The sequence below is a fragment of the Microtus oregoni genome, unplaced genomic scaffold, assembly GCF_018167655.1.
Source record: "Microtus oregoni isolate MIOR12 unplaced genomic scaffold, Mior012 000003F_ref0000135, whole genome shotgun sequence".
Lineage (NCBI taxonomy): Eukaryota > Metazoa > Chordata > Mammalia > Rodentia > Cricetidae > Microtus > Microtus oregoni.
In genome coordinates this window covers 9,499,631-9,513,241 of record NW_024543062.1, presented here as the reverse complement: position 1 = coordinate 9,513,241, position 13,611 = coordinate 9,499,631, and the positions used below count along the sequence as shown (strand labels likewise).

General features: G+C 52.3%; 1 protein-coding gene across 2 annotated transcripts in view; it reads right to left on the bottom strand.

Annotated features, from left to right (window-relative positions):
* Positions 1-4,332: 4,332 nt before the first annotated feature.
* Clip2 (CAP-Gly domain containing linker protein 2) overlaps positions 4,333-13,611 on the bottom strand; it is a 59,666-nt gene continuing 50,387 nt past the window's right edge. For both annotated transcript variants that reach the window (XM_041648246.1, XM_041648247.1), the window contains 5 exons: positions 11,408-11,564; positions 9,195-9,354; positions 7,451-7,633; positions 7,040-7,102; positions 4,333-5,686 (listed from right to left, as the gene is read on the bottom strand). In XM_041648246.1, the coding sequence (XP_041504180.1) occupies positions 5,675-5,686; positions 7,040-7,102; positions 7,451-7,633; positions 9,195-9,354; positions 11,408-11,564 (575 nt within the window). In that variant the 3' untranslated portion in view covers positions 4,333-5,674. The remainder of the gene's footprint in view (positions 5,687-7,039; positions 7,103-7,450; positions 7,634-9,194; positions 9,355-11,407; positions 11,565-13,611) is intronic.

Sequence of the window (13,611 nt, the reverse complement as noted above, 5' to 3'; positions counted from 1 at the left end):
GGAAAGCGGCTAGGACAGGATGAAGGACTGCCTTAATTTGCTTTCTGTTGCTGTACTAAAACACTGACCAAAATCAAATTGGGGGCGGGGAGTTTATTTGACTGACAGGTTACAAATTCATCACTGTGGGGAGAGGAGGCAGGAACTGAAGCAGAGAGCATGGTGGGATGCTGCTCACTGGTTTGCTTTCCCTGGACTGCTCAGCCTGCTTTCTTATAAAGCCGGGCCCACCTGCCTAGGAATGGTACCACCCACAGTGCGAGCTCTTGAACACCAACCAGCAACCAAGGGCACGGTCCCCCAGACAGGATCACAGGACAGTCTGGAAGAGGCAACTCCTTGGCCGAGGTTCCTTCTTTCCAGCCGTGTCGAGTTGACAACTGGAGCTTTGACAGGGGGAGGAGGACAGTCAGCAGTGGGTGCAGTGTGGGGCAGGTGTGTGGACTGAATGAGAAGCAGAGGAAAACACACCTGGGGTCTGAGAAGTCTGGGAAATCTGGGGCAGAGGGAAGGGCAGCTGCTGAGCCAGGGACGAAGCTCTGCTGCTGGCTCTGAGGACAGGAGGGGACAGTAAGTCTTTCCCTCTGCTGGCACGTGACAGAAAGGACAGAAAGCCTTGCCCAGGGTTCCAGAAAACAGTCCAGAACTATGCCATCTTGATTCAGCAAGGATCCTAAAGAAGACATTTTGAGTCACACACAAGGAAATTTGCTACACAAGGAACAGGGTGTAGGAAGGGGGTCAGTCCAGGAGCTGACCTGAAGGGGTCCAGGATATGGAACAAACTTTCCTTCTAGAGGTTTTTATTGCTGGGATGAATGGGTGGACAGACAGATACCTGTAGGGTAGGGGGGACACCATGTGCCTGGTGGCTCCTGGGGACAGGGAACTTTAGGGCCAAGAGGGAGACACCAGGGAACTCTAGGGCCAGGAGGGAGACAGCCACGTCATCTTTCCCCTGCTAGCTTGCCAGTCGGGTCCTAAGCATTCTGTGCTCTGTAGAGAAGGGCCTGGACCAGAAAGTGCTAGAGCCAAGGGAGACACCTTGTGGTGAGTTCTTGCGCATTACAGGCAAGATTATTTCTAAGTTTTGTATATGTGTATGCATACCTCGTGTGTGTTTCAGTCTCCTCCTCCCCTTTTGTCTTCTTCACTCCCTTCCTCTCTCCTCATTCTTATCTTCCTCCTTCCCATCTCCAACCGCTTCTGTCTCCTCTCTTTCCCTCCTCCTCTCCCCAACCTCCTCCCTCTTCCCCGCCTCCTCCCCATCCTCTCCCTCTTTCAGGTCATGGAAGGCTGACTTTAAATTGATGGTGCTGAGTGCAGGCTGCGTCCTGCTGTAAACTATTCCATATTGGGTAAAATGACTTTTCCAGACTGTGTTTTAACCAAGAGGCTCCATTTTTACCACCATTGGAATCCATTTTTTGGGGACGGAGGATGACGGTTTCTGAATGGATCTGCAGCACTTGAGATCTCTGTGAGTTCAAGGCCAGTTTGATCTACAGAGTTCCAGGACAGTCAGGGCTACGCAGGGAAACCCAACAATATTGTTTCAAACAATAACAGCAAAAAACAAAACAAAAACAACAGAAACAAACATAAGAAAGGAGAAAGAAAGAAAGAAAGAAAGAAAGGACAAACGAACAAGGGGCTGGAGAGATGGCTCAGTGGTTAAGAGCATTGCCTGCTCTTCCAAAGGTCCTGAGTTCAATTCCTGGCAACCACATGGTGGCTCACAACCATCTGTAATGAGGTCTGGTGCTCTCTTCTGGCCTGCAGGCATACACACAGACAGAATATTGTATACATAATAAATATTTTTTAAAAAAGAATGAGAAAGAAAGAAAAACTTATTAGGAAAATAAGGCCCAAGAATTAGGCTCAGGCACCAATAAAAAGATGTGACCCCCACACACATCGGGAGCCCATAAAGTGATAGACACCATGCACTACAACAGCAGGGTCCCCACACCCACTTGTCATCTGATATCCTGTGTGTGCTCACGAAGGACCAATAGGCGGCACTCCTGACTGGTCCTAGGGCCTCAGCTCAGCTTGGTCCCCCTGCTTGGGAGCATTGAATGCTGTAACCCGGGCTTGCGGGGCCATCCTAGGAGGAACAAGAAAGACGGTAGCACTGAGAGCTGTGGATGTCCAGCTCAGGCTCCCAGAGGGAAACAAGATTAGCCACTGGGTGAGAGAGCCGTTCTTGTGATATTTTGGCAAAGACCGTGACTACTTTCTGCCCTTTCCCTAAGACTCTGCCTGAGACGGAACTGATGAGTTTTGGATTGACTTTGCTGTCAGAGGTTCCGAGGCGGCCCGACAGTGACTCTGTCTCGTGGTTATTATCACTCTAATGCATTAGGACTGTTATCCAGAAAGCAAACTTAAAGGTGGGTTTCTGTTTACCGGGCCACCCTTAATCCTCCAGAAGCCTCCCAGAACCTCCCCCCACAAGGTCAACTACCTCTGGAAGGGTTCCTTGTTCCTGGTCAATCCCACAGCCTGTGCCAGTTCAGACCCCCACCTGAGGACTGTCCCAGAGAAATCTGCTTGCTTTGCCACAGGTTTGCTCTTCTCTCCGCTCCCCCCAAAAGACACCCTTGTCAGTTTGATCCCCAATAAATCTTTCTTCCCACACACAGAGGGGTCTTGTTTGGCAGTCTCTCTGTGCCATCCCTTATAGGACGTGTGTAATTTGGCTTTACAGGGGGTTTAAATTAAGGGATTGCCTTGAAGTCTCAGCAAAGCCTTTGGAGCTATGTTGAGGCTGAAGAACTATGGAGACTTTTGAAGTTGGACTGATGCATTTTGCACTATGAGAAGGTTACGAGCCTATGGGAGCCAGGGAGTGGAATGTTGTGGTTTGGATGCAAATGGCCCCCATAAGTTCATGTTTGACTACTTCGTCCCCAGTTGGTGGAACTGTTCTGGAATGAGTAGGAGGTGGTCTTCTTGGGGGGGGTTACTGGGGGTGGGCTTGGAGATTTCCAAAGTCCATGCTATTCTTAGTTTGCTCTCTGCCTTGTGATTCTAGGTCAGAGGTAAGCGCTCAGCCATGCTCCAGTGCCTGCCTGCCGGCTGCCATGCACACTCTAAAACTCTAAGTCTCATCAAATACTTCATCCTATAGCTTGCCTTGGTCACAGTGCTCTGTCACAACGGAAAAGGAACTAGACCAGGACCTCAATTGAGAAAATGACCCTACCAGACTGGCCTGCAGCCATGTCTGTGGGGCATCTTCTTTTTTTTTTTGTTTTTTGTTTTTCGAGACAGGGTTTCTCTGTGGTTTTGGAGCCTGTCCTGGAACTAGCTCTTGTAGACCAGGCTGGTCTCGAACTCACAGAGATCCGCCTGCCTCTGCCTCCCGCGTGCTGGGATTAAAGGCATGTGCCACCACCGCCCGGCTGTGGGGCATCTTCTTAACGAATGGTATGGGAAGATCTAGCTTCCTGGGGACAGGGTCACTCCTGGGCAGGGAATCCTGGTGTGTAGAAGAAAGCAGGCTGAGCAAACCACGGGGAGCAAGCCACCAAGCAGCACCGCTCTATGGCTTCCGCTCCAGTTCCTGCCCTGATTCTCAGCGGTGGACCGTGATGTGAAACCTTAAGCTGCAAGGAGCCCTTTTCTCCCCAAGTTGCTCATACTATTTTATTACAGCAATAGAAAACCTACGATACCCGCAGACTTAAAGAACATGCTTGTGTGTGTGCGTGTGCCTGTGCTCCTGTATGTGAGTGTGTGTGAGCGTGCCTGTGCTCCTGTATGTGAGTGTATGTGCGCGTGCCTGTGCTCCTGTATGTGAGTGTGTGTGAGCGTGCCTGTGCTCCTGTATGTGAGTGTATGTGCGCGTGCCTGTGCTCCTGTATGTGAGTGTGTGTGAGCGTGCCTGTGCTCCTGTATGTGAGTGTATGTGCGCGTGCCTGTGCTCCTGTATGTGAGTGTGTGTGCGCGTGCCTGTGCTCCTGTGTGTGTGTGTGCGCGTGCCTGTGCTCCTGTGAGTGTGTGTGCGCGTGCCTGTGCTCCTGTATGTGAGTGTATGTGCGCGTGCCTGTGCTCCTGTATGTGTGTGTGCGCGTGCCTGTGCTTCTGTATGTGAGTGTATGTGTGTGTGAGCAAGCACGCACACTCAGGTACACGTGTGCGCATGCAGAGGTCAGGGGACAAACTCAGGTGTTACTCCTTAGGGACATGGTCCACCTCCTTCAAATCCAGCCCCTAGAAAGCACCCCCCCACACCTCTATTGACCCTTCACAGTTGAGAGCCGAGTTAGAACCCACTCCTGTCCCCAGGGTGTCCAAGACAGAAGCAGGCGACAGCAGGAGTCCTGTACCTCAGTCACAAGCTTTATTGTCCGAACACGGACTGCCACACTTCCACAATTCCACTGGGGGAGGGGTGGGGAGGGGACGGCTGAGCCACGGGCGTGTGGTCGCACCGGGTAGGCTGAGGGGGCCTTCAAAGGCCAGTGCTTGTGAGGAAATGGCTTCTTGCACACCTCCCAGGTGCAAGCCCACTCCGGGGTGGGGCTCAGCCCCTTTTGGTCCCTACTGTGGGAGCCTTTGGCTATTAGTTCCTAATCCGTGAGCTGCCCGATTGTGCGGAAGAGAGCAATATTTGGCTCTGCAGTTAGGCCACTAAAGCGTCAACTCTAGGCTTGCTTGTTGTTAAAGGCGAGTGCTACCCAAAGCAGAAAGGAGGGTGGAGATGCTAATTCGACGCCTCTCGACAGGCGAGCGTGAGCGCCACCTGCTGGTCCCCGGGGGTGCTCACGGAGGCCTCCTGGGCCATCCTTCTAACTTACCATAGCGGTCACCCACTGTGGTCCCACCCTGGGAAGACAGGAGCAGGGCCCTCTGTGGGCTGCTGGGGTCTTTGGAGTAACATGGCAGGGGTTCCCAGATCGATTTCTCTCCCCCCCCAGCAAAACACCAAGCGAATGCTTTGTTTAAAGAGTTTTGTACCTGTTCTAGCTGGACTCCAAGCCCCAAGCCAGGCCTGGCTGAAGGTCAGGAGGGGAGGAAGAAGGTCTGCGTGCTCACCTAATACTGTAGCTGTCTGCTCAATGCTTTCTGGGCAGCAGGTGGGGGTAAGTATGCATACTAGCCTGGTGTTGAGGAGGGAGGATCCCTGTGGATCCCCAAACCTTCCCTGGCTAAAGAGGCCCAAGAGACCTTGTACCAATGTGTAAATGAGTCAAGAATGCCCTTCCTAGTTTCTGAAGACTGAAGCCCTTCTCAGTGTGTAGGTGTCCAAGCAGGGGCCCTGCACCACTCCTCAGAGGCCTGCAAGGGACCTGGGGACACCAGAAGGGAAGGGAGGCAGGCGAGTACCCAGGTGCCCAGACAAGACTCAGAGCAGCCTGCTGTAGCCAAGAGAGGCCTAACTGGATCACTTCAGCCTCTGCAAAGTCCAGAAGCGCCTTGGGACAAGAGAGGTTGTCTGGGGCCAGGCCCAGCTGTACCGCCCTCTGTGGAAGGCCGTGTCTGTGGGAGCCTCCTGGTCCGGCAGGGGGTTCAGGTGGGAACTGTCCACAGCGGTGAGGACAATACAAACACAGTCTCATCTCCAAAGAGACAGTTCTGGCTCCTGCCTGGAGGTGGAGCCGCAGGTGGGAAGCCCGGCAGGGCTCTGGTGGGAATGGGGCCGGTTCATGGCGTCCCTGGGTCAGTGTTTGTCCTAGAGAGAACAAGGGTTTGATTGTCAACAGTCTTGAGGGATGGGTGGGCAGATAAGGGAGGGACAAGGGAGAGGAGAGCATGCAGGGTACGGGGAACACCATGTGCCAAGGCCCTGTGACAGGAAAAGCCTGGATTCTATAAGGAGACCCAAGAACCTTTGTGGAAAACAGATCTCAAGAAATAAGAAGCAAGGGCTGGAGAGATGGCTCAGTGGTTAAGAGCATTGCCTGCTCTTCCAAAGGTCCTGAGTTCAATTCCCAGCAACCACGTGGTGGGTCACAACCATCTGTAATGAGATCTGGCGCCCTCTTCTGGCCTGCAGGCATATATGCAGACAGAATATTGTATACATAATAAATAAACAAAAAATAAATAAAAAAAAAAGAAATAAGAAGCAAGCTGGGTGATGGCGGCTGTCTCAAAAAAACCAAATAAATAAATAAGTTAAATTATATAAAAAAAGAAAGAAACATGAAGCAGACCCCAAACTTCAGTCTCCACATCTGGAAGCGATGAGGACCATATTTCTTACGAGGTTTCTGGAAAAGCACATGGTCTTCACATGGGAGACAACAGCTCCCAGGGTGGCAGCTGCTCTGCCACCCCAACACTGCCAGCTGCGCTGCCCTCAGCTACTTGGCGAGGGACAGCCTTCAAGGTCCTCGTTCCCAAGCCCGACCCTTGTTAAATGCGGAAGGTCAAGGAGTAAGCTGAGTTTGTCTTAATTCCAGCCTCACCTGCCTGAGTCACACAACGACCTGGGGACAAAGATGCTCCCAGACCAGGGGCTAAGTCCATCATGGGTGCTTGCAATAATCTGGGGGAAAGGTGAGAAACTGGAACACTCTGTCTTCCAGAACCAAGGGCTGGGGATGTGGTTAGCAGTAGAGCCCCTGCCTAGATTCCCCCAGTGAGTGGCTGGGGTGTGGCTCAGTGGTAGAACCCCTGCCTAGAATCCCCCAGTGAGGGGCTGGGGTGTGGCTCAGTGGTAGAGCCCCTGCCTAGAATCCCCCAGTGAGGGGCTGGGGTGTGGTCAATACTAAGGCCCTGGTTCCATTCCCAGAACCACAGTAAAAATAAAACAAAACAAAACAAAACAAAAAAAGAGAGAGAGAGAGAGAAGAGAGAAAAGCAGGACCATTCCTGGATGGGATAGACTAGTACCAGAATCTTCCTAGGCAAGAACCCCCTGCTGTTACAGGACGTGCGCGCACATGCGCGACACACACACACACACACACACACACACACACACAGAGTATTCTTGTTCCTTGTGTAGTTAATGACTTCCACGAGTTTTTTCAGAGGCCTGCTGGCTTGGGCGACCTAGAGAGACTGCTGGCGCACTTACCTCCTGTTTGTGGGCCTTGTCTGGCTGGTGGATACCGTTGGCAGAACCGGAATTGCTGATGGTCTGTGAGGGAGAGGAGTGAGGGATGGAGAGGTGGAGGCACCAATGAGCAGTTGGCCAGGATGCAGTTCCACATGTAGCCACAAGGGAAGCGGGGTCCCCAGTGGGACCAACCAGGCTCAGAGTCAAAGCCTTGTAGCTGGGGTCTCCCAGGACAGGACTGCTTGCTTCCTTTTCAGATTTAGGGTCTTAGGATGGGACCACCCTCCTCAGACTGGGGGGGGGGGCTTCCAGTGTTGGGTCACTCTCCTGTGACAGACTGGGGTCCCCAGGATGGAGCTGCCTCCCATTTGGGACTGGGGTTCTCGGACTCGGCCACCCTCCCGGCTGCAGCCCCGGATGCGTGCTCACCGGAGTCCTGTCTGAGCCCCTCAGAGCCTCCACCAGCCTCTCCACCTGTTGGGCCTGGTCCAGTGCGTCCCGCAGGGCATCCTCCGTGCTCACCAACTGGTGCTGCAGTCGCAGTAGCTCAGGCGCGGACGCTGGGTCAATGAGGGAGTAGCGTCTCTGCTCCGACAGAGACTTCTCCTTGTCCTGGAAGGGTGGAGGTGCGGGCACGTGACCTGCCTGTGTGGGTGCTAACTGGTTCCACCTCCCTTTTGAGTCGAGCCTGGGTTTTACAGGGACCTCCCTTATAAAGTCTCCAAGCCCTAGACTCTAAGACCGCCCTCCCCAGCCTTACCCGAGCTGCCCCTTCCAACTTCCACAGACTCCGCTACACCCAGTACTCCTCTCTCACCCCCAAGCCCATGTGACCCTCCTCCCACCTATCCCCGGCCCCTTACACGTGTCTCTTCTCTCCTCGCTACGATTTAGGATGGTCAGCGTCCACATACTCCACTCTGTCCTCCCATCAAAGCATCCTCCCAAGACGCACCTGGCGGGCCCAGCCTCCCCACCCCTCTCGCCCCAGCCTGAGACTTCGGGCCAAACTCTGAGCATCTATGCAAACCTCACTGTCTCTCCAGGACTCAGGGTCTTCTTACGGCTTCCAGCTTATCACTGTTTTTCCCTGAAGGACCAGGGCTGGTCTGTCAGCCTGGAGCCCCAGGGTACAAATACGAACTCCTCTCTACCTGTACCTCATATGGAAAGTCCACCAGCATAGGCTCCTCCTCCCTCCCGTGTCACAGAGCCACACAGGCCACAAGTGCGCTGACACCTAAGCAGGCTAAACACAGGACCTGAATGCTGTCAGGGCAGCTGGGCCCGACAGCCGCCATTCCTAGGACCCATGAAACCAGACGAACCCCATATGCCTAAAGAGCTCCTTTGTTTCCTCGGACAGGATCTCATGTAGACCAGGCTGGCACAGAGCTTGCTATGCAGCTGAGGATGACCTTGAACGACACCTCCCCGATACTGGGATCACAATCATAGGCCACCCCATTTAGTTTTATATAGTGCTGGGGATAGAACCCAGGACTTCAAGCACCGAACAACATCCCCAGCTCCCTGAATGTTCTTTACTGTTCCACCTTCCTCTCTACCCTGTGGATTCCTCCAGGGCCAGAAATGGCAGATCTAATCCCTGTACTCCAAAGTGCAGGGGGGGGGGGGAGATCCCACCCTCCTTGGTCTACCCAATCCATACGCCAAAGATGGCCGGGGATCAAGTCTGCTGAAACGTCAATCAAAAAGGGAGGGGGGGTGTCTTAATTCTGCCCTGTGCTGCCATCCCCACCCAGGACAACTCAGCTCAAAGTCAAGTCGTTTTTACTGAAGAAACTCCACCACCCTCTGACTCCAAACCTCTCATCTCTGCCGAGACGGCCTACAGCCCCACACACCACTGAACAAGGAGTCCAGCCCCTGGTTTCTGGTTGCTTACCTCACCGCACGGATGTTTCCTGCCCTCCACACATGAATGACTTTTGCACATCTGGCTCTGGTCAGACCAGGCTGTGTGGGTGGGTGTGTGAGCATCTCTAGCTATGATGTACAAAAAAGGGGCTACTAGGGACCCTCCAACTACTATGCGCTTGGGATCCCAGAGAACTGGATTTCCAGCCCCCTCTGTAACTCTGGAAGGTCACGGTGGGGCTCCTTGGCCCGGCAACCCCTTAGCCTGACCCCACCCTTTGCCTGCACGTACCAGCCCCGTCAGCTTTTCACGCAGGCTCCGGATGTCATCCTTCAGTTTTTGTTCCTTTATCCGCCATTCTGCCTTGTGCACCTCACGGCTCAGGTCTCTCTCAGGCCCTGGGGAGTGGCGATTGGCTTCTAACAGCAACACCCTCAGCTCATTCAGACTCCTGGGTGGGCGGACAGTCAGAGAACCAGGGCTTCAGCGGGGCACCTCACCCTCACAATGTAGTGTAAACCAGGTGCCTGGAGGCCCGGTACCACCAGGGGGCGCCAGTCACAGGCAATGGTGCATCAGAGACAAGCGCGGAGGAGGATGTAGCCTGGGTCTGCCACACCCAAGAGGGGCAGCCTTTGGAGGCAGGATGATCGAGAGGACTTGGCTGTTCTTAGAGTTTTGCTTGTTTGTTTTCTTTTTTAAAGATTTATTTGCTTTGTTTTATGTGTAAGAGCGTCTGGTCTTCATGTATGTCTGTGGACCATGTGCATACTTGGTGACGCCAGGGGCCAGAAGATCGTGTTGGATCCCCCTGGAATTGGAGGTACAGATGTTTGGAGCCACCATGTAGGGGCTGGGAAGCAAACAGGGATCATCTGGAAAGCAGCCATCTCCCGAGTCTCAAAACTTTTTTTCCTGTTTTGTTTTGACACAGAGTCTCATGTACCCTGGGCTAGCCTCCAATTCTCTACGTGGCACCTTGAATTCCTGACCCTCCTGCCTTCCCCTCCCAGATTTGATAACCACAGCCACGGGCCATTATGTCTGGTGTGTGTGGTGCTGGGCATGGAATCCAGATGTCGTGTATACCAGTCAGGATTGCTACCAATGGAGTCACATCCCTTAGCCCCACGGTAATCTCTCTCGAATATCGGAATCACATGTGACACCATTGTGCTGGGTGTTACCAACCTGGGGTTAGAAATGAATGAGAAAAGTATTCCAAAGCCAGAGGAGGGCTGGCGAGATGGCTCAGTGGGTAAAGGCACGTGCCGCCAAGTTTGAGGACCTTGGTTCAATCCCCTGGGGCCCACACAATGGAAGGAGAGATCTAACTCCTGCCGGTTGCCTTCTGGACTTCACACCTATTCTGTGGCACACACAACCTCCCATAGGCAAATAAAATAAACAAATAAATGAAATTAAAAAAAAAGGAAACAGGGGCCAGGCAGTGGTGGCACACGCCTATAATTCCAGCACTTGGGAGGCAGAGGTAGATAGATCTCTGTGAGGTTGAAGCCAGCCTGGCCTACAGAGTGAATTCCAGGACAGCCAAGGCTACACAGAGAGAAACACAAAACAAACGACAAACCTGAAAAACAGTTTGCTGCTTACATTACATGAGCTGGGCGTGGTGGCTCACCTCTATAATCCTAACACATGGGGAGCTGAGGCAGGAGGATTAGGGAGTTCAAGGCAGGCCTGGGGTATGCGGAGAGGCTGCATATGAAAAAACAAAACAAAAGCTGGGGCTAGAGAAAGGGCTCCGTGATTAGAACACTGGCTGATCTTCAGACGACCTAAGTTTGATTCTCTGTTCCACCTGTAACTCCAGATCAGATCGGAAGCCTCCCTCCCCCCAGCTTCCACAGGCATCTGTATACACATGGTGCACATTTAGACACACACACGAAAGTTCTGAGTAAACTTAATTATTTTACAAGTGGAGAGTCATTCACAAGACCACGACGTGAGGGGGCATTCATCTTTCTCATACGTTAGGCACTCGGAGGGGCTGGAGAGATTACTCAGTGGTTAGAGCACCTATTATTCCCGCAGAAGAGCCGAGTTCCATTCCCAGCACGTGTGTGTCAGCTCACAAACACCTGTGACCTCAGTTTCCTGGGATCTGATGTCCTCTTCTGGCCTCTGTGAGCATCAGGCACCCACGGGGACACAGACATACATGCAGGCAAAACACTCACATACAGAAAATAAAGACATCTAAAAAAAACAGTCAGGTGGTGGTGGTGGCGGCACACCCCTTTGATCCCAGCACTCTAGAGGCAGAGACAGGTGGATCTCTGTGCATTCGAGACCAGCCTGGTCTACAGAGTAAGATCCAGGACAGCCTGGGCTACACAGAGAAACCCTGTCTGAAAAAAACAAAAAAATAAAAACAAAAATCATAAAAAAGAAAGAAAATAAATTAAGAAGAAAGGAAGGAAGAAGGAAGAAAAGCAACAGTCTTTACAGCCTCTTTGAAACTGAGCGGAGACACTCACCGCTCCTTCCGCAGCAACTCTTGGCTAATGTGAACCAGCTGGCCCGAGGCATCATGGGTCTTCCGAGACACGGCCTCCAGCTCTGCCTCTAGACGCCTCTTCTCCTTCAGGACAGAGTCCATCTTTTTCTCTCCTGATTTGCACTTGTTCTCCAGGGCTGGGGAAAGCCACAGAGAAAGGAGAAAGTTCAGACACAAATGGGAACTGGGATTGTGGCTCAGTGGGTAGAGTGCTGGCTCCATCAGAGGCCCTGGGTTCAAGTCCCAGCACTGCCTACACTGGAGGGTAGGGTACACTGGCCTATGATGCAAACACTTCAGAGGTGAAAACAGGAGGACGATCAGGAATTCAAGGCCAGTCTGGGAAAACCAGGGTTTCAGGAGACTGTCCCCCCCATCTCAAACACCAATGAGAGACTGGTCTAGCCAGAGTGGTCACCCTAAGATGCGGGCAGTGCCAAACATTGTGCACAGGTTTATAATTCCAACCCTGGTGAGGCTGAGGCAGGAGGATCACTGTGAATTCAAAACCATAGTGGTTACATAGTGAGTTTCAGACTAGCCTAGGATAGAAAGACCTTATCCCACACAACAAGAGTAGTCAAGGCCTTGCAAGCATGGCGCCCTGGGTCCATCCCCAGCATCACTGAAACCAGGTGTGGAAGCACATCCCCAGCATCACTTAAACCAGGTGTGGAAGCATACATGGGTCACCTCAGCACCTGGGAGGCAGAAGGAGGGTTAGCAGTTCAAGGCTATTCTCAGCTTCATTGGGAATTCAGGATCTGCTGTGACTACATGAGACCCTGCCTCAAAAAAAGAAAGGAAAGAAAAGAAAGCGGGGAGGGGGCTGGAGAGATGGCTCAGAGGTTAAGAGCACTGACTGTTCTTCCAGAGGTTCTGAGCTCAATTCCCAGCAACCAAATGATGGTTCACAACCATCTGTAATGAGATCTGGTGCCCTCTTCTGGCCTGCAGGGACATATGCAAGTAGAATGCTGTACACATAATTAATAAATAAATCTTAAAAAAAAAAAAAGGAAGAAAGAGGGAGCGTCCAAGCTAGTACTGACTCCCAACTGGACACAGTCTAGAGTCAACCAAAAAGAGCATTGCAACTGAGTAACTCTTTTTATCAGGCTGGTCTGTGGGTCTGTGAATGTGTATTCTTCTGATTGTTTTTTTTTTTTTTTTCTTTTCGAGACAGGGTTTCTCTGTGGTTTTGGAACCTGTCCTGGAACTAGCTCTTATAGACCAGGCTGGTCTCGAACTCACAGAGATCTGCCTGCTTCTGCCTCCCAAGTGCTGGGATTAAAGGCGTGCGCCACCACCGCCAGGCTCTTCTGATTGTTAATTGACACAAGTGGGCCCAGTCCACTGTGGGCAGCATCATTCCCTAGACAGATAATCCAGCCCACCGTGGGCAGCACCATTCCCTGGACAGGTGGTCCTGGGCTGTATCACAAAGCTGACAACACACAAGGCATCTACCAAGTCAACAAGCAACTTTCCTGTGGTTTCTACTTTATGCTCCTGCTTGAGTTTCTGCCCTGACTTCTTTCAGTGATAGACTGTGACCTGAAAAGCCCAGCTCACCCAAGCCAGCATCCCTGGCTCTGTGGGGTGGGGATGTAAGGCAGGTCACTACGGCTGTTTTCACACAGCTATCCAGACAAGGGAAAAGCTGAGGCTATTGGGAGAGTCTACAGCCCAACTACCTTTCTCAAGGCCTGTGAGGCCAGGTAAATGTAACCAGGACTGGAAGAAAAGGGGGGTGGGAACCAGGCCCCGGGAGTTAGCGGGGTGTTCCTGGAGCAATGCCAAGGGCACTCTGAACCAGTGAGTTCCACAGTCAGAATTCCAGACTTCCGACCTCTCCAGGCCCTTTGTATACTTTGCTTATGGCTGTGGCCCAGACTCTATATTTTATATATATATTTTATTTCATTTCTTTTATATTTTATTTCTTTTAAGACTGTTTTATGTAGCCCAGGCTAGCCCCAAAATTTCAACGCAGCCTTGAAAGTCCTGATCCTCCTGCCTCTACCTCCTGAGTGCTGGGATTACAGGTGTGTAGCACCATGCCAGGTTTCTTGCAGTCCATCCTACCTCTCCTGGGGACTAGGGGCTGCATGGAAGAGGCCTGTGAGACTCAAGTCTTCAAGAAGGCCATGGACAAGAACTGGTGGGTCCTAGGGGCATGAA